Source organism: Lagopus leucura, unplaced genomic scaffold (assembly GCF_019238085.1).
Source record: "Lagopus leucura isolate 7727_CA_CO unplaced genomic scaffold, USGS_WTPT01 Super-Scaffold_100001, whole genome shotgun sequence".
NCBI classification, from domain to species: domain Eukaryota; kingdom Metazoa; phylum Chordata; class Aves; order Galliformes; family Phasianidae; genus Lagopus; species Lagopus leucura.
The window spans coordinates 44,158,878-44,179,629 of NW_024962262.1; the positions used below are offsets into that span (position 1 = coordinate 44,158,878).

The 20,752-nt window shown below is 39.9% G+C and overlaps 1 protein-coding gene across 1 annotated transcript in view; it reads right to left on the reverse strand.

Moving 5' to 3' along the window:
• GCC2 (GRIP and coiled-coil domain containing 2) overlaps positions 1 to 18,775 on the reverse strand; it is a 30,692-nt gene extending 11,917 nt beyond the window's left edge. Inside the window, exons 1-16 of the mRNA XM_042867030.1 lie at positions 18,705 to 18,775; positions 15,992 to 16,054; positions 15,210 to 15,294; positions 14,092 to 14,159; positions 13,559 to 13,663; positions 10,112 to 12,601; positions 9,334 to 9,403; positions 7,542 to 7,642; positions 7,362 to 7,460; positions 6,570 to 6,689; positions 4,541 to 4,705; positions 4,051 to 4,155; positions 3,281 to 3,443; positions 2,647 to 2,747; positions 2,459 to 2,536; positions 1,259 to 1,396 (exon numbers count right to left, since the gene is read on the reverse strand). Of these exons, the coding sequence (XP_042722964.1) occupies positions 1,259 to 1,396; positions 2,459 to 2,536; positions 2,647 to 2,747; positions 3,281 to 3,443; positions 4,051 to 4,155; positions 4,541 to 4,705; positions 6,570 to 6,689; positions 7,362 to 7,460; positions 7,542 to 7,642; positions 9,334 to 9,403; positions 10,112 to 12,601; positions 13,559 to 13,663; positions 14,092 to 14,159; positions 15,210 to 15,294; positions 15,992 to 16,054; positions 18,705 to 18,710 (3,957 nt within the window). The 5' untranslated portion in view covers positions 18,711 to 18,775. The remainder of the gene's footprint in view (positions 1 to 1,258; positions 1,397 to 2,458; positions 2,537 to 2,646; positions 2,748 to 3,280; positions 3,444 to 4,050; positions 4,156 to 4,540; positions 4,706 to 6,569; positions 6,690 to 7,361; positions 7,461 to 7,541; positions 7,643 to 9,333; positions 9,404 to 10,111; positions 12,602 to 13,558; positions 13,664 to 14,091; positions 14,160 to 15,209; positions 15,295 to 15,991; positions 16,055 to 18,704) is intronic.
• Between the last annotated feature and the right edge of the window lie 1,977 nt (positions 18,776 to 20,752).

Consider the following 20,752-nt stretch of genomic DNA (forward strand, 5'->3'; position numbering starts at 1 on the left):
TTCAACATCCCAGCCTTCAAGAAAAAAAGAATGTTTACTAATATAACAACAGCATTCAGCAGATATTCATAAGCAAATTCATATTCATTAGAAGGGGGAAAAACAAAAAAAACAAAAAACCCAGCCTCCTCCTCAGAGAACCTGAAAATTATGCATCATTTTAAGTCAGCCCTGTAAGGATACAAAGCAAGCTATATCGTAGCTTCAAAAGAGCCAAAAGAGTATTTGGTCTGCCTTCTCTACTGAAGTCAGCTGATACATAAGTTTGTTATCTCTGGACAGATTACCTCACAATTTAAAGTCCTTTATTGTACACCACATAGGCAAGAATTATTCCTACCTGAGAAATAACACCTTTCAAATGCCCATGCTGTATATTTCTCTAGGAAAACACAGATGCAGGTTTTCATTCTTGATTCTTAAAGAAGCTTACGAGTTCACCAGTCATTCTTGATGACTGAACTGCTCTAATCTCCACGGTGACCTACACTTACCAGTATCACCGAGGCAAACCCACTGTCACAGTAACCAGTTTGTCCATTTCACCTTTTTAAAATTTAGAAGTTTTTTAGCAGGATACATTCATGTTACTTTTCTGCAAGACTGACACCTATCATACAACACAGGAAGTAACACGGTGCACTAACCTACATAGGAACAATTGGAACAGAACATTCCTATATTCTGAACCTGCCTCTAATGCAAACACCAGGTTAGCAGATTCCAGGCATATCTAACACAGAATGACACTGCCAAAAAATAGCAATAATAAAAACCTCAGCAAGTGTCAGCTCCAGTTGTAGCTGACAAGAAGCTGCTCATATACCAGCACATCAAAAGATGATTGCAAATGTTTCTAGCTTAAAAAAAAAATAATGTGGTAACTATGCTTTTATGAGGAGCAAATGATTTTTTTCCCCTTCTTCTTCAGACAGAAGCGATTACTTCTCTTTTCTCCCCAGTATATTGATTGTCTTAAGTGAACTGTAGTGAACTGTAGCTTTCCACTGCTACAAGATTTTTACCATTGGTAATATAAAGACTGCAGTCCAGACATTCTACCACAAATGCTTCGTGACAACCAGGACAGACCAGCTTGTCCTCTATACCACCACACAAATACACCAAGTACTGTGGTATTCCCAATTCCTGACAGACAAGATAGCAACAGCAAAAGATCTGCAAAACAGTTTAGACAGAATCTAGAGTGTAATAAATCTGCTTTCTAAAGTTGAAGACATCAGTTTCATCAGGATACCTGTGCTGCTCTACATTCTTCTTGCAAAGTTGCAATTTTTTGCTGGTAAGCACTCAGTGTACGCTGGTGCTGCTCTGAAGAAGTTCGTAGATGTTCCTGTACTTTATGCTTTTCTGATGTCAGTGCAGCTACTTGAATCTGAAGAAAAAAAAAAAAAAAAAATCAGTTGAAAATGTGGTTGCTAAAATGACGAACTTTTTCCTTCCCTTCCAGGGGAACATGCCACAGGCCCCCTTGGATTGTACTACAGTAATTCCTGCACAAAATAAGTGAATATAAATTTAAATCTAATAAAAACAAAAGAAAGAGTTGCAACAAACTACCCTTAATACTTAAATAAGAAATACTAACTGGATCGATGGGGCAAGGTTAACTGTATGAGTTTCAATAGGGCCAAGTGTCGGGTCCTGCACTTTGGTCACAACAACCCCAGGCAACCCTACAGACTTGAAGAGGAGTGGCTGGAAAGCTGTCTGATGGAAAGGGACCTTGGTGTACTGATGGACAGTCGGCTGAATATGAGCCAGCAGTGTGCCCAGGTGGCCAAGAGGGCCAATGGCATTCTGACTTGTATCAGGATTGAAGTGATGAGCAGGACTAGGGAAGTCGTCCTGCCCCTGGACTCAGCACTGGTGAGGCCTCATCTCGAGTACTGTGTTCAGTTTTGGGCACCTCAGTACAGAAAGGGCATTGAGGTGCTGGAGCAGGTCCAAAGAAGGGCAGCAGGGTTTGTGAAGGGCTTGGAGAATATGGCCTATGAGGAGAGACTGAAGGAACTGGGGCTGTTCAGTCTGGGGAAAAGGAGGCTGAGGGGAGACCTTATTGCTCTCTTCCAGTATCTGAAAGGTCCTTACAGAGAGAGCAGGGCTGGTCTCTTCTCACTGGCAACAGGATGAGGGGAAATGGCCTCAAGTTGCACCAGGAGTAAGTTTAGGTTGGATATCAGGAAACACTTCTTTACAGAAAGGGCTGTTAAGCACTGGAATTGGCTCCCCAGGGAGGTGGTTGAGTCACCATCCCTGGATGTGTTTAAAAGCCATTTGGATGTGGTGCTCAGGGACATGATTTAGCGGAGGGTTGTTAGAGTTAGGGTAGGATGGTTAGCTTGTGGTTGGACTCCATGATCTTTAAGGTCTTTTTCAACCTGAGTGATTCCATGATTCTATAACTTCAATACACTAACAAAGTGAAAATCCTTGCCTTAAAGGCTTCCACTTGTTGCTGACTCGCTTCCAGTTCTCCTTTTAATGATGCCTGCAACATCAGATGGTCATTCTCCTGTGTGATAGAAGTACCTGGTTAATTGCAACTTAGTAATTCAGATACCAGCCCCACTTTAAAAGTTATTTTAAAAATTGAAGTATACAGTCATTGATTAGTGGACTTACGGCTTGTTTTGAATCGGCCAATTCTTTTTTGGTTTTCACCAGGAGTTGTTTTATCTTGGCATTTCTTTCCTCATCCTGTTGCATTGTTGATTGAAGTGACTCTAATGCAGAAAACAGCAGTTATAGGAGGGAAGACTTCTTTTGCCTATCTTTTCTTAAACATAATGGAAAATATTTAAACAAATTTTGACAGATCTCTTAAAAGCTGCAAACAGGTAGCTTACACTAACTTTAGTATATGACATCCATGTCATCAATACGTTCTAATAAATGAAATTGTTTTGAGATTTATATTTCAGGATAGGTAGAAATGAAACTTTTAACCAGATGCTGGCTGGCAATGCTTTGTAAATGTAGTACATCAGGCTGAAAATGCCTTGCAATCACTTACTTTCAGAACACACGACTAAGTTAACAAGGTAAGAAGCAGTTTATCAGGCAGGCTATTTGGTTCTTATCTGTTGAACATTACATCAAATGACAGTTGACTACAAAGTGAACCTTCTATTTAGTGTTCCCTAAAAAACCTTACTCTCACTCATCAGCTTGAAAAAATGTTTTTAATTCATTTTTATTATTTATATTTTACAATTACTGCTAACTATACTATATTTGTTGGTTATAGTTTACTCACTTATTTCTTCCTGTAGGGTCTCTTGTTTTTGTTTCTGAATCCCCGTCTCCTGCTCAAGATCTTCTATTCTACTATCTTTATCAGTAATCTTCTGATTAAGTTCTTTTACCAGCTTTTCATAATCTGCTATTTCCATATCCATCAGTGTACTCTTTTGAGCATCCTGCAAGTTACATACAAAGAATTTACAGCTTAAAATCTGCCTTGGTTGCTAAGAATTCCTTTCTCCTCCATCACAAAATACGGAATTAAAGGAACATTTATCTAATCTAACAAAAAGTTTATAACCATGTATATCAACAAGCAACATCCACCCATCGGTTTTCCATAATCCTCAGCAAATAATTTATTTTCAAATGAGGACCAAAAGCTTAAGAACTCTGTTGCCAACATGTTATCTTGTATTTGTTTTTACCATCTCTGCTCCTCACAAAGGCAGCTTCTGAATAGTGCACCATACAAATACTCCAGACACCTGCATGTATTCCTATTTCTAGTCATGACAGGCTGCATAACCCAAGCTAAAAACAAAACCACTGTCACCAAAAAAACACCCCAAAACACAACTACCATATTCCTCCTCATCAAATACCCCCCCTCAAGAAGTATACATCATCTCTCTGAAGTAAAATGAGTAAAAACTTCTATTTTTGCTTTCGCGTACCTTAGGTTGTAAAGTCCTCAGAACAGAAAGGGAGACCTTAGATATAATCAGAAGGAACAAAATTTTTGGTAGTCTCCTAAACACACACACACAACAATTACTGTACCTTTTTGGCCAGCTCCAGCTCTTGCATAATTTTCTGCAGATACTTCTTTTCCTTCTGAAGTTGCATCTGAAGCTCTTCCAGTTCTCGAAGAGTACCACCATGTTCCTGAAATTTAAATACTTTTCAGCTATGCAGAGCAATTTCAAAATAGATGTCAGCAGAATAGACGTATTTACACACAGGCACCCACTCACTTATACTGTACAATGATAAGGTTCTTCACTAAGACACTGGGAGTCAAAGAAAACCACAAGATTATGAACTGGTATGCACATTCTGTCAGAATCTCCAATCTGCTGTAAGTGATGGCCTTCAAAAGTTCTTTTAATAACAGACTAAGCCTTCAAAAAAAGACCAATTGAATTAAGAAGAATAAAAAGCATGGAACTTGTCTATAATAAACACAGTTTATAAAAACTCTTCCAGAAGTCACATCATTGAGTGACAGTAATGCTTCAACCAATTTATCAGCCCTACATAGTATTATTACCTTTATTTTCTGCTCTCTTAGAAGCTTTTCAGCTTCCAGTTCTTTTTCAGCTTTCGCCTTCACCTTCTGTAGCTCCAGTATCTGAGCTTCTAGCAGCTTAGAATTACACTGCAGTGTTTCGACACGAGCCAGTAGATCTTCATTAGCAGAATGTAGCTGATCATGCTAAAATGATCACAGTGGGAAGATAACAAGATAAGCTGAATTTACATTTGACTTTGATAAATAAGATGCCATCCATATTTAAAAAAACAAACAGATTTTCATCAGATTCTCTTATAAACAGTACTCCTACTGATAACAGTATAAACTGCTGTTCACCTTGTTTTAAATCAGATTAAGAACCAGGTTAAAAGAATCAAACTGTGTGAGTGTGCTTATTTTGTTCAGAGTTCATAAGCACAGCTTACCGTAAGATGGCTAGAAGCATAAGAAATAAGAAAAAAACCCAGAAAACCAAAAGAACAAAACCCAACCCTCTACTGCTCTCTGTAAGAATGATTTGTCTCCCATAATAATACATGAGGTTTAAGTACTCAATTGCCCTGTTTCAAGTACAGTTATATTTACAAAGAAAGCATCAGCCTATGAATCCCTAGAAAAGTCCTTCAACTACAGCACCACGGAGCCTACAAGGATATCAGATCAGTATATATAGTATGAACTCCTCCTGTGCCCAGGCTATTGGGCATTATATTATATTTATATTATATTTTAAGACATCTAACATCTTCCATATCTTTTATCTCATTCTAATATGCAGATTAAGATTAAAGTGAAAGAAGTAGCAATTACCTTGACAATTTATAAAATATTTCATAACAACTTGAAAAAAATCAACCCCTGCACAATCAGCAGAGTGTATTTTACTGTTTAACATTTCTTCTTGTGCTATTCACTATTAGTTTCTGTTTTAAGAAAAAAGTGGCCAAGGTTGATCTTCATTGTAATTACATTATGGGGCCTAAGAGTTTAAACCCTAAACCCCCATTTCAGCTAGTTTTTGTAGAGAGCATCTCACAGCTGTTTGATTACCATCTTAGACTTCTGAAAGCCACTATAGTATTCCACAGCACATGCTCAAGTCTATCTCTTGTGAAAGATGCAAAAAACAAAACAAAACAAAATCGCCACAGCTCATTTTGTTTCTTTAAGCATTCTGTTGGTGAAATAACAGAGGCATATTCTGTTTAAGAAACTGAAGGAAAAAATTAATACAAAGTTCATTGTACTTCATGGCAAGTGTGGGTGTGGAATCAGATAACAGTGCAAGTTCAATACTTTATGATTTTTGTTTATTTTATCTGATACGTGCAGCAGAGTTGATCACCTGCTCTTTTCTGTGAGCTGACCTGGGGTAAATTAAACCCTATCTAAAAGGCAAGTCAATCACAGAATCACAGAACTGTAGGGGTTGGAAGGGACCTCCAGAGATCATCGAGTCCAACCCTCCTGCCAAAGCAGGTTCCCTACAGCAGGTAGCACAGGTAGGCATCCAGGCAGGTCTTGAACATCTCCAGAGAAGGAGACTCCACCACCTCCCTGGGCAGCCTGTTCCAGTGCTCCGTCACCTCACTGTAAAGAAGTCCTCGCTCACATTTGTGCAGAACTTCCTATGCTGCAGTTTCCAGCCGTTTCCCCTTGTCCTGTCTCCACTCACCACTGAAAAGAGTCCAGCCTTGCCATTCTGCCCCCCACACTTTAGATACTTATAGACCTGGATCAGGTCCCCTCTCAGTCTTCTTTTCTCAAGACTGAACAGACCAAGATCACTCAGCCTTTCCTCATAGGAGTGATGCTCCAGGCCCCTCACCATCTTTGTGGCCCTCCGCTGGATCATTCTAGTAATCTTTAACTATCTCACAGCCTGTACAGGCATCAGATGTTAGGAAAAACTGAATTTCAAGAAACTATTCAGAATACACTTGAGTTACAAGATTAAATACGTTACAAATCACATGAAAAAATCTTACATTCAAATAATTGTTACTTTAATTATCAGTATCTCTTACACACACACAGAACTGACCTGCTGGGATGACACCTGTAGCTGTCTTGTGAGGTCATCTATCTGACGTTCAAGACTATTTGCTCTGCCTTTTTCAGAATCGAGCTCTTCCCCTTGTTTATCATATTCCATCAGAAGGTTCTTAACACAAGCACATGCAGACAAACTTTCATTTTTATGATATACACTGCTTGTCTTAAACACATTTAAAACCCCAGTTACTTATTATCTTCCTAATAATTAAGCACAAGAGATATTTTAATGCAGTATCAGAAATCTCAAAATGAAACTAAAGCTATAGTTCCATTACAAGTTCTGAGAGAAATCATTCTGCATTTACTCTTGCTAAATCCTTGCTGACTGTCTCCAGCTACCTGCTTCTCAGTCATGTGCCCAGAAAGTTATTCTGAGAGGACCTGTTCCCAGGGAATAGTTTGCTTTTCTCTTTATCACTTATCACTTTATCACAAGATTTTTTTTTGTAACTAATTCTCAGTTTATACAGGTTTAAGAATTTGTAACAACAGATTTGCTTCAGCAACATTGTCTGACACATATGATGGCAAGTTTAAAAGGAGGTTTAAAAATATCACCCAGGAGAAAGGAAATGTCTTGTTTTCTTCTGACAGCAGTCACACAGTTCTGTTACAAGAACCTCATATTCCTGGTTTGGGTACTTAACTGCACAGGCACAATTTCTTTTACCAAGCTCACTTGTGCAGGTAAATAATAATAAATATCCAGGTTGGGATTCAAAAACAAAATATTTTTTTCTGACAGTTAACTGCCTTTTATAGCTAGAACTATTCCTACCTTATAACTTTCAGCTCCTTGAATGACATCTTTCATTGAAGCAGACAGTTGATCTTTTTCTGATCGAACCACCTCCAACTCTTCCCTCAGAGTCTGCATCTTATTACAAGGAAAACACATGTCATTAAAACAGAATCCAACATTTAGGATGTTCTTCATGTTAAGAAGCAGTTAAGGTACCTCCTTCCGGCTGGTATCTAATTCTTTCTTTGCTCTCACAGCAACAGCCTTCATTTTATTTAGCTTCTCTCCTTTTTCTGCAGATTCTTTTTCTAGTCTTCCTAAAATAAATAAACAAGAAAGTGAATAAATACATCTCGGGAGCTGGGCTTGTTCAGCCTGGAGAAAAGAAAGCTGTGGGGTGACCTCATTGCAGCCTTTCAGTACATAAAGGGAGCCTACAAACAGGAGGGGAGTCAACTCTTTTCAAAGGAAAAGAGTTCCCTTTCAAGGGAAGATAACAGCAGGACAAGGGAAAATGGTTTGAAGTTGAGGGAGAGAAGATTTAGGTTGGATGTCAGGGTAAGTTCTTTACAGAGAGAGTGGTGAGGTGCTGGAACAGGCTGCCCAGAGATTGTGGATGCTTCCTCCCTGGAAGTGTTCAAGGCCAGGTTGGATGGGGCCCTGGGCAGCCTGGTCTAGTGTTAAATGGGGAGGTTGGTGGCCCTGCATGTGGCAGGGGGGTTGGAGATCCATGATCCTTGAGGTCCCTTCCAACCCGGGCCATTGTGTGATTCTGTGGTCTCCTGAGGAAATTAAATTTAATTACAACACAAATGCCAGTTTGAAATAAGACAAAATATAAAAGAGTTATTAAAAGTTTTCATTAAGTTAAGCCTTTCAAATCACTCTGAAGCCAGAACATCCAGTCTCACAGGTAATTCAGGGAAACTCTTTCCCTGTTCCAAAAATCTCAGTGAAAAGTTTACAGTAAAGCCACGTTTCTGTGTACTTCTACGGACAGATTCAGCCCAAAATCCTGGCCTGCATCAAAAGTGGTGTGACCAGCAGGTGAAGGAGGTGATTCTCCCTCTCTACTTCACTCTTGTGAGACTGCATCTGCAGTATGACATCAAAGCTTGGGATTCCCTGCACAAGACAGACATATTGCTGCTGGAGGAGGTCCAGAGTAGGGCTGGTTAAAGGGCTGGAGCACCTCTTCTACAAAGAAAGGCTGAGGGAGAGGTTTATTCAGCCTGGAGAAGGCTCAAGAGAGTCTTCATAGCAGCCATTTAGTGTTTAAATGGATCTTATAAAAAAGATGGAGAATGACTTTTTACACAGGTGGTGACAGAACAAAAGGGAACGGTTTTAGTCTAGAAGAGGGGAATTGGATTAAAGGTTAGGAGGAAATTCTTTACTCAAAGGACAGTGAGGCGCTGGCACAGCTGCCCAGAGAAGCTGTGGTGCCCCATCCCTGCAGGTGCTCAAGGCCAGGTTGGATGGGGCCCTGGGCAGCCTGAGCTGGTGGGGGGCAGCCCTGCCCATGGCAGGGGTTGGGATGTGTGGGCTGTGAGGTCCCTTCCAACCCAAACCATTCTGTGATTTCATGACATAGAAAATTAATCTAGTTATTATCACTTTCTCATATGTAGAGGTGACTGCAATGAGGCAACAGCATACTTAGCAAAATGCCTTCTTTCTCTTGGCTGCCGTAAGGATTTTTATTGACAATGATTTTTTCCCTGGTTTAAAAAGGTGACATCTAATATACTGCTTATACCTACATGTACTCACAATGAAAAAATGTAAGAAATATTTATATTGGAAATTTTAGGTCTGCTATTATTTTGAACACCTAATAGGATGAATACTGAATGAAATGTCATTGTTACCCTACTTCATGGTAGGATATTCATACCTTCATAGGCTTATAGGAAATACACTGTCACTATGCAGAGAAAAAAATATCTTCGAGTTAAACAATCCAAATAACTTGTGTTTACAGAGAAGACAATAGTAAGATAGATACCAATTTTTTCCTGAAGCTCTGCTACTGAAGATTGTTCATCATTTTTCTCAGTCAGTGTCTCCATTACAGTCTGTATCATAAAAAAAGATACAAGTAATATTATTAAAGAATTGTGATACGTTTTCAACAAGCCACTAGCAGTGGCTACAAGCTGCACTATGTCTATGTTCTCACTACCAAGAAAGTCATAATGCAAAACTGCACATAAGCTTGATCACTGAAAAGCATACATATTTTAAATAGAAAACACTCCAATCTTTCAACAGCTGATTTCCATCCTAACAAAGGACAGAAACAAAACAAAAAAAAAAGGAAGACCATTAACTCCGATCAGATGTTTTACAAATGCCTGAATATTGCAGGACCTGAAATTAGGAGTAGCTAACTAAGGTAGATCAAGCAGTTTTGAGATGGAGCCATAGGAAGTTAGAGGCGAAAGATTATTAGCTCAGTTAGTCCACCCAGTTAAATGATCACTTTAAGTGGCACCAGTAGGGAAAAAGGTTCAAATACAAGCAACTTTAGTCATAACTAAAAGAAATGACAAGATTTTTTGTTGCTTTTTAAAAAACAAAACAGCAAAAAAAAACCTTTTACTGGAGGGAGGGAGGGGAATCTGAGGTGTTTGACATCTCAGAAATGTGCTTTCTGAAAAAGGAAACTCACTTTGAGGCCAAGGGAAAAAAAAATAAACAAAGAGAGAATGAAAGTATTTTTTGAACCTTAATTTTGAAGACTTTAGAGGTTTAGTCTGTATACTTCAATAACAAAATATAACCTTTAGAGAACTCAGTTCGTCTTTCACATTTCTAAGTTCAGTTTCCTTTTGTTCCAGAATGAAATTTAAGTCTTCTTGAGCTTTGGATCCTTTTTGCTGTTCCTGTATTTGGCTTTCATAAAAAGCAAGTTTTTCAGACATCTCTTCAATCTTAGCTAACAGATCTTGATTTTCAATTGTTGCTTTTTCACCAGCACTCTTCAGCTCCTGGATATCATGTTGAAGGGCTTCTTTTTCAGACAACACTTCTTCCAACTCTTCTTTCACAAGATCTTTTTCTCTTCCAAGATCCTGAAGCAGGGATCTATGTTCTGTATACTGAGTTGCTTTTTCTTCCTCTAGTCTTTCAATTTCCCTCTGCAAATGAAGAACTTTTTCTTCATTCTGTAGAGCAAAGCACTGCTTTTCTTTCATTTTTATCAAGTGTTCATTTGCAATCTGTAGTAAGTTGAGAAAATCACATTCCTCATTAGAGTCAGAAATGCTGCACCCCACTTGCTCAAGCATGTGGTACAATTGAGTTCTTTCTAGGGATTTGTGAGCTTGTTCACTTTCAAGTAATGATGATATATGGTCTTTTTCTTCAGTCATCATTTGTAGTTTCTTCTCTAAGTTTTCAGACTTCTCTTTCAATACTAGCCAACCATCTTTTTCACATGTTATTTTTTCCAGCTTTTTACTTAATTCCTCTTTTTCCTGAACAATTTTCTTATTTTCCTCACGAAGAGCAGATATTTCAGATGAAAGGTTCTCTCTTTCACGCACCAGAGTGTCAATCTGGTTTTCCAATTGCCCTAACATTTCAGTGTTTTCATTCTTACCAGTTAAAGCATCGTTCAGCCTCTCTGTTAATTCCTCTAGCTTTTTCTTCAAGTCACTATTACACTGGTTAGCAACATCTACCTCTTGCTGAAGTTCCTGAACTTTTCCTTGTTCTTGCTTGCACCTTTCCTGAAGGGCTTCTCTCTCTTCACCTGAGCATTTTACTTCATTTAAAATATCCTTGTTTTGATTGGCAAGAGCAATTATCTTCTCTTCCAGCTCCCTTATAGAAGCCTCTTTTTGGTGAACGCTGCTTGTTATTGTGTCATTTTCCTCCTGAAGACCAACAATGTTACGTTTAAGTTCTTCTATCTCTAGCTGATAAGAAGACAATTTCTGTGTTTCTGCCTGGAGGCGATTCACAGTTTCAAGAAGAACATCCTTCTCATTGAAAGCAGCCCGGAGTTTCTGTTGCAGTTCACTGACATCAGATGCTTGCTGTTGTTTCATTGATTCAAACTGCTGGCTGATCTTTCCAGCAGACTCTCCTAACTCAGTCTGTATTGTTTCCAGAGTTTCTCTCAGGCTATCATAACTGAGCACGGCATCTTCCTTCTCCTGAGTTAGCTTTTCAAGTTGGTCTTTAAGATCCTGCATTTCAAACATTAATGCCATTTTTTCTTTTTCAGAACTGGATAATAACGTTTTATTTAGCTCCAAGATTTCTCTTTCATGTTGCTCCCTCAAATTCTGAGTTTCTAGTTTATGTTGTTCTGCTGTGGTTTCCCAGTGGTGTCTTGCTGCTTGAAGTTCCAATTTTAGTTTTTCAATCACACAACAATAGTCTTCTTTAATAAGCTGCAATTCATTTATCTTAAAATCCAAGTCTTCCCTTTCATGAAAATGCTCATCTTTTACGCGATGAATTTCCTCCTCCAGTTTTAGTTTAACATTATTCATATAAGTTAGCTCATCCTTTAGAATACTATGTTGAGACTGGAGATCACCTAAGCTACATTCCAGGTGTCTAATTTTTTCTTCCATTTTTGCTTCTACGCAGTGCTCTTCTTGCATACCTAAAACATCTACCTTGTCTTCTATATTTTTGTTTAAGACTTGTTTTTGCTGCTCAAAGTCATGCTCATGCTGCTCAGTATGACCATACGCTTCATCTTTCACATTTTTCTCTTTCATTAAGTCCACCTCTGCCAAATGGTGTTGTAACTGATCTATCTGATTTTGCTTTTCTTCATTTTCTTTAGATGATATTTCAATGTGATGCATCAGTTCTGACACCTCTTCCTGATGAGCAGCTTTTAATCGTTTAAGCTCTTCACTCAGACTACTGATTTCATTGTGGTAACACTGAGAGTTGCTTTTAATAGTTTCTTGTAGAGTTGCAATTTCTTTGTTTTTGTTACCATTCACAGTTTCCAACTGCTTGTTCAAGCACAAGATTTGTTCCTCGTAAGTAGATTTAATTTTTTGGACATAATCTTGTAATCTTTTAACTTCTTCTTGATTATCACTACAACATTCAATCTGTTCCATCAGCTCCATTTGTTTCTTCTCTTGCTCTTCTAATTCTGTTTTCAGCTTTGTTAAGTCCTCATTGTATTTGGATTGTGCATTTATCAATTCGTTCTTCAGAGCTTTTATTTCTTCCAGAGAGTCAGTATTTGATTGCTCCAGTTGCTTCTGCAATTCTTCTGTCTTAGCCACTGCAGCCTAAACAAACATACAACTTATTAAATACTGATAACTTAGCAGATATAACTTCTGAATAAATTGTTTATAGTAATAAACTAGAAGATTTAGGAGTCCTTAGTTTTTAAAATTGCTATAGTTTTTAAATAGTCAGCTATTTTACAGCAAATCAATTCACAAGACTCTGCAGAGAGTACACAGTAGCCTGTTGGTAAAAAAAAAATAAAAAAAATCTCATTAAATAGTCATGATAAATTTCAGCTTTAGCAACTACTGTGATCATGTATTAAAGACAAAAACACTTTTATCACATCAAACTCAAGTAGCTAGTATATAAAACGAGTCATCAATTCTATGTGACTGACTCTTTACTTTTTTTACTGATGTTAAGTTCTTTACAGAGAGAGTGGTGAGGTGCTGGAACAGGCTGCCCACAGAGGCTGTGGATGCCCCGTCCTGGAGGTGTTCAAGGCCAGGTTGGATGGGGCCCTGGGCAGCCTGGTCTAGTGTTACATGGGGAGGTTGGTGGCCCTGCATGTGGCAGGGGGGTTGGAGATTCAGGATCCTTGAGGTCCTTTCCAACCCGGGCCATTCTGTGATTCTGTGATGTGATTTACGTGACTGAGCTCACAAGCTGCTTTCAAAGTGTGTGTGAAAGTAAAACCTCATTTTCCACAAAAAGACAGAGTTGATTAACTGGAGGCATCACATATCTAGGCTACTAATACACAAACTGAATTCTTTTTGAACAGTCATTGATCTAAACAAAATATATAGAAATTTTTCATTTACTGCCAGTCCAGTGAAAGCAATAACTTAGAGGCCAGAGAGAAAATCTGCTCACATATGAAGGTTTTTGATCTTTTAAGATATAATAGAATACATGTGAGTGAAGAAAAAATAAAAGTGAGATATATAAACAGAACTACAAAATAAACATTCTGAAATACTTTAGTACTGTTTTATTTGTTTCAGTACCTCTGCTTCTTGTTTTCTTTGAAGATTTTCTTTTTTCAGAGCTACACACTGTTGCTGACTTTCAGCTTTTTCCAGAAGTACAACATCCAGTCTTTCCGTGAGAGCCTAATTTTAAGGGAGAAATATTATTGGAAAAAAAGTGTTCTCTTAACTATGGAAGCTTGGATGGTTCTTGCAAAGCAATAGAAACATGCACACATCTGGCCACGTCTGTTTCTTTTTAATCATGTGGACTAGATTGATCTTACTTAGCCCAAATGATGGACAAAGTCATGCAGAGGAAATCGTATTATTACATGCAGTTTGTCAAAGAACTCTTATCACAAAAAGTGAAGTAGGGATACAGGCTATGAAGGAAAAAAATGAGAGTGTAGGAAAAAGGAGATTTTAAGTAGCATCTTGAATTCCCACAAACAGATTACGCTGGATTTGAATAAGTTTTACAAATGTTCATTACATATCACAAATTATTTCTGTATATTTATTTCAGCTAATGCTATGCAATACGTTAGAAACCCATCCTGGATTCTTACCTGAATAATATCATCAGCTCCTCCAGTAGCTGGTTTAGACCTGAGTTCTTCAATTTCTCTCTCCAGTTCTTAAAAAAAAGTTGTAAAGAAATTTCACAGCAAGCATGAATTGATGCTTCACAGTGTCAACCTACTAGTAAAGCCAAAACCTAACACCATTCCTATTCAAATCAGAGTTGTCTTATTTCACCAATTCTCATTTGTTGTTGAGTAATGCAAAGGGCTAAAGGAAACAGAGTAAGCACTCAGTACTGCTTCTCTGGTGCTGATATTCAGCTTGACTTTACAAAGAAGCAAGGCTTCCTCGTTTGGATGGAGAGACAACAAATAGAAAGATTTTGGACAATTGTCTTATATTCTATTTCAAGACCAATTTAAGCCAAAGAAAAGATACATTTATCTCTTCCCTAGTTCTCTGAAAATAGGCAACAGATAGAAGAACAAGATCTTATGAATAATCTCAGTGAAGAAAAGCCAAGTATAGCCAGCCCATCGCTATCCTTACTGTTCTGTTGCGCAGCTACCAACAGTCAGCATGACTGTAACTCCAAACAAGGGGATGCAACACTAATGCACTAAGCAAAAAGAGGGAGCAGAGAGGTGGGGGAACAGCATATGTGAGCACAGTTACATATAGAATGCTTTTAGTTATTAAGACAAAATTTCATTTTATCCATTTTAGGACTTGTTGTCCCAAGAAGCAAATGATCAAATACCAAGAGAAGCTAGCATTTTCAAAGAAGCCGGAGCACTCCTCAACAGGAGTGTACAAAACCTAACCTGCACTGTCCTCCCATCTGCTAGGTTATCCCTGCAACAGACATGGGGAACAGACAACAGCAAGCCCCACTTCAACACAATCTACACCTTTTGATAACAGCACAGTGTCACACTGAATTAAATTAATAATTGAGAAAAGCAGCGTTTCTTTTTCTTCCCTACCTCACTCTAGGGATTTTAGACCTTATCCTCCCACAAAAATATAGAAATCATAGAAAAGAAAAATAGAGTGTTTATGTAGAATTTAAATCTACTTAGCAAAAAGGTGCAGTACAGTAAGGAAAGGTGAGATAGTACCAAGCATTAAGATGGAAATTACTCCCATTTCAATGAGATACCTGTACATCTTGACTTCACTTTCTGTATTAGCATCATTTGCTTTTTTGCAAACTTGATGAGATCTTCTTTGGGCAATGTGTCCAGCTATAAAAAAAAAAAAAAGAAAAAAGAAAAAAAAGTACATAATACAGAAACCAAATTCCTCTAATCTAGAGGCAAACAGAAAACAAGTCATTTTAATATCTGACTTCCATTAAATGAAATCTTAGGATGGGAACATGCTCTAGCATGCTCTAGGACAGCAACAGGCCAAGGTATTGCAGTTATCCAGTTCTATCATTTCAAGTGCAACAAGAAGAACTACTCTTAATTCTGTGCTTTTCTGAAATCTTTCTAAAGCACACAACTGGAAAGCATCAATGAGAAACAAAAGAACTTCACTGGGGAAGGGTTGTAGTTCAGAACACGGGTTAAGGTGTTGGGAGTAGTATGATTTGAACAGTGTTTTAAATGTAGTACACTGACCTGAAGTCAGCATTTAACAGTTTACATCCAGAACATGGAAAGAAGCCTGTGTACTTTATGAAATACACTACTGTCAGAGCTAGATGCTACTAAATAATTTGTCAGTTATTACAACATCAAGTGAACATATCAGTAACAGAACTGTTACATCCTTTCCAAAATGTCTTAGCCTTGTGTTTATATATCAATTTTTGAAGAAGTCTGGAAATTGCTTAAAAGTACCCTCATGCCTTTCTGTTAATCACGGCTAGCATGATAAGCTGTAACCCTCTCTACCACTGCTTTTCAAATAAATCTATTTGCAAGATTTGATCACCTTTGATTTGCCTGATCCTGGTGTGGCAGGGGATGCCACCATCTCTTGTACTCCATCTTGCACCTACAACAAAATAAAGATACTATGTGAAAACTGAACTTTTTTTACACAAACTACCAAAGGAACTGAAGTCTGAAAACATGGAGAACAACTAATATAGTTGTTCTAATATAGGGAATTCAACAAAACTACAGTATTTGTGGATCAGTAGACGGAAAAATAGAGAAAGGTCAGACAGAGGCCAATTGCGATTAATCCAATAAAACAGCAGACTTGAACACTCCTGATTTCTAAATCAGTGTTACGATTCTGTTACGCTACTGAAAAGTCATTCTGTTTACAAACAAAGTTGCAATGGTGTGTCTCATCACTGTTATTTAAAAACCATTTAAAAATGCACAAAAAAAAAACCACAAATAAAGCTTGTAGTGTATCAGCAGTTGTAACAAATGTTGGGAACTTCCTAACAAAATACATCCCACAATTATGGCTACTGTTTTTTTAAACACAGCAGTGATCACTAAAAGTTTAGGCCTGAAAACATATTTTAACAGGGTCTACATTCTGGACTCTCTATTCGTAACATTTACATGCATGACACTTTTTGCCATGATCTTCCACAGATTTAATCTGTGATACTCTGTTTCATTTTAGAGGAGGTTCACAAGATATGCTTATCAATACTTGGGAATGTAAAAAAACATTCATAAATATGATGGAGAAAAGGGAAATTGAACAGAGACTTGCAACACATGAAGGGCAGAATTTCAGGCTTTAAGTTTTATCCTGTGTTTTCTCTTATTCTAGGGAGTGAGTAGAGGTCTATATCTTCACACACCCCCTTACTTTTATTTTGCTATGCTCTTTATTCCGAGAAAAAAAAAATAATAATACAAACTTAGGCAAACAAACAAGATTTAAATTATTTTAAATGGATAACTGCTGACAAACAATTTTGAGAGACAAGCTCAGAGAGATAAAAGGAAAGACTGTCTAGAAATACCAGTTCAAGTGCAGACCAAGGACAAAAGCAGTTACAGTTAACTCTCTGGAACATGTGAGCTGGGATTTTTTGAGAAGATAAAAGGAAACTTGTTAGAAAATAATATGCCTGTCCAACACAAATGCAACATTTATGAAAGAAAGCTATAAATAAGTTTGTAGTTCAAATTTTCTTGGTACACAACCTTTGTAAACATTTACGTTCTTAACATTTCAGCACTGTTCTTAGTTCAATGCTGCCACTACAAGCAGTTTATTTACACAGTAGGATTAGGTATAACACATTGGATGTACAGCTTAAGAAAAATGGTAGCACATCTCTCTATACTGCAATAAGGTCAGGAGCTATGTTACTTTTGTGCTACTTGTAGGTAGCATGCACAGAGGCAGCAATGTATCACGTAGTCAGCATCCAGTTTTGCTGTTCTGGGAACAGACACAACAAGGAACTCATGTACAGAGCTTCATTTGTTTGAACTGTAGGAAAAACAAGGAAGGTGGTTACTCAAAAACCCTACTTTTGACAGATTGGGTGTGCCCAAACCGTGAACCAATACATAGCACACTTCCAAGGACAACACTGAATCCTGTAAGAATTCTCAAGTTCCTGCTCTGTCATTCTGAAACTAGGCTACGCTTCCACACTTGGCTGGTCATGTACACATATATTTAAGGCCTTCCTTGTCTGCATTAAGGTGTCTCCAAGCCACAGTTTAGCATGCTCTCTGTATTTTAATTGCTATCTACTCCCTTCTAGTTTTAAACTGAGACAAGGGAGGTTTAGGTTAGATGTTAGGAGGAAGTTTTTCACACAGGGGAGGTCACACAATGGAACAGGTTGCCGAAGGAGGTTGTGGATGCCCCATTTCTGGAGGCATTCAAGGCCAGGCTGGATGTGGCTCTGGGCAGCCTGGCGACCCTGCACGTAGCAGGGGGGTTGTGAAACTAGATGATCATTGTGGTCCTTTTCAACCCAGGCCATTTTATGAGTGTGATTCTTTCTTCTGCAATAACTAAGCATACTCTTCCACTACTGGCCAGACCTTCTGCTAAGCTGTGCTGTAACCTGCGGCAGTGATGACCATCCTGAGCCGAGATCTGGCAGCACAGCCACAGAGAATTACTCCAAAACACATCCCGGCTAGTGGCCACCTCAGCAGTGGCACGGCCTGAACACAGCTCAGTAACCACTGGCAGGGTTCATTTCATGCACGGTGCTCGAACTCTGTGACGCTGCCTTTGCGTTCATCTCGGTGGTTACAGAAGCCACACGAGATAGACGTCCAGAAGCCGGACTCGACGATCCTTATGGGTCCAACTCGGGATATTCTGATTCTATACACCCCGCTCGCAGCTGACGCACAGTTAACACACGGGGTTACCTCACTAACCCCTGTTCACCCGGGGGAACTTTTACAGACCGACGTTTGTTCACCCACAAACACCCCCACTCGTCAGCTGAGCGCGCTTCCCTTCAGCCAGCCCCGATCGGATTCCCCCAGCCCCGCACGCGGCACGGCACCCCCAGACGCTCGCCCAGCGTTCTCACATCCCGGCAGCCCCTTCCCGCCCCCTCAGGAGGGAGCTGCACCCCCGCCCCGACCCCGCGGGAGCTGAGGGCTGAGCGCCCGCAAACGCGGCCCGAAATCACGCGCCTGCGCGAGGGTCAGGTAACGGCCCCCACGGCGACGCCCGCCCGCCCGCCCGTTACCTCCATGACGGAGCCGGCTCGCTGCTAGCGCGGAGCGACCGCGGCGCCCCTGACGGCACCGCTACCCCCGCGCCCCCACTTCCGCCTTCGTCATTCCCGCACGCCGCTAAGGCGGCGCGCCCCCCTGCGGCTGACAGCTGCAGAGCGACAGTCACCGGAGCCCCGCCCCTGAGTATGGCCACGCCTCCTGAGCGCGGCCCCCAGTACAAGAAGATCGGGAGCTGTTGGAGAGGGTGCAGAGGAGAATCACAAAGATGGTCAAGGGGCTGGAGCACCTCGCCTACGAAGACAGGCTGAGGGAGCTGGGCTTGTTCAGCCTGGAGAAAGGAAGGCTGCAGGGTGATCTCATTGTAGCCTTTCAATACCTAATTGCAGCCTACAAACAGGAGGGGAGTCAACTCTTTGAAAGCGTAGACAACAGCAGGACAAGGGGAAATGGTTTGAAGTTGAGGGAGGGAAGATTTAGGTTGGATGCCAAGGGGTAGTTCTTTACATAGAGAGAGTGGTGAGGTGCTGGAACAGGCTGCCCACAGAGGCTGTGGATGCCCCGTCCCTGGAGGTGTTCAAGGCCAGGTTGGATGGGGCCCTGGGCAGCCTGGTCTAGTATTAAATGGGGAGGTTGGTGGCCCTGCATGTGGCAGGGGGGTTGGAGATTCATGATCCTTGAGGTTCCTTCCAACTCTGGCCATTCTGTGATGTGATCACCTAGTCCAGCCATCAGCCCATCTAACCACATCCCTCGGTGCCACACCTCCGCACTTCCCAAGCACCTCCAGATACAGTGACTTCACCACCCCCCTGGGCAGCCTGTGCCAGTGCCTCACCACTCCTTCTGAGAAGAAGTCTTCCTTGATATCTAACCTGGGACCCCCCCCCCAATGTGACTGAAGACTGTCCATACCTAGAAACCATCACCTTCATATACATGTACCACATTACATAGCAGAAGCCCAGTGTTGCAGCTTGCAGTTTAGTTTCAGAATGAAAAGACCTTTTTCTAGGTTGGAGTTTGAGAGGAAAGATACCTACCAGCATTTTTAAAGTATGCACTTTTTTTTTTCTTTTTTTCTGTAAGTGTGCATGAACGCACATTGATAATGCTTGCAGTATTTTTGATGTTGCATGGTATGTAATTGATTTTTAATGAGAAGTTGCTTGGCGAAAACAATTTAGGCATATTGTTCTCTTTACAATTCCCCAGATAAATATTGAATATCACTGAATTAATTGGAGTGTCATGAGAGAACACCTACTGTCTTAGTAAATTAGGCAGCTGTGTTTATCAAGATGTTGCTCTTGGATGAGCAACTTGCATTTTGCTGAGTATTCCTATTGTCCTCCTCCTTTTCAAAATCAAATTATAAATAGTGACAAAAGGCTGAAAGGTTGTTCATACATACCTCAAAAAGCATTCCCTTGTCTTGTGCTCTGTACCCCAGTGCACTCACTATACGTATGTTTATGGCATGCTGTAACAGATGCAGGTAAAAATTTGCTGCAGCAGCAGGTAGTTCCTTGCTCTCACAGGCTGCTGGCCAGGTGTGGATCTTTGTAACAAGTCCTTAAGAGCTGCCTTTCCACTACCCCTCTCCTTATGCTCCTCAAAAGTGTGCTCTGTGCTCCCACAGAGCAACCAACATAGGGGCTGTCTTTCCTCACCCAGCCTGGAAGGCTCTGAACTGGGCCCTGACAGAGCTCCCCACTCTGTGGGATGTGTGTTTGACACACGGGCCAGATCTCACCCTGCTCCCTTTTGTTTTGTGCCAGAGAACTTGTGCAAAACCGATTTCTCTAAACAAATAAAAAGGTTTTGATGCTCCTTGTTTCAGGACTTAAATTGCAACAGGAACTGCAAAACATCCTGTTTAGAGTATAGAAGCAGAATAAAATAGTCATTCCTAGAAAGAACAGAAGAAAAAACACTGAGGATTTTGATGGGTGACCATTTCAATTTGTTACAACCAAACATTTCTTATGCTAAAGTTGCTCCATATTTCTTGGAAGAAATGCTGATTTGCACCTGTAATAGTCTCACATTATTTTCTTAA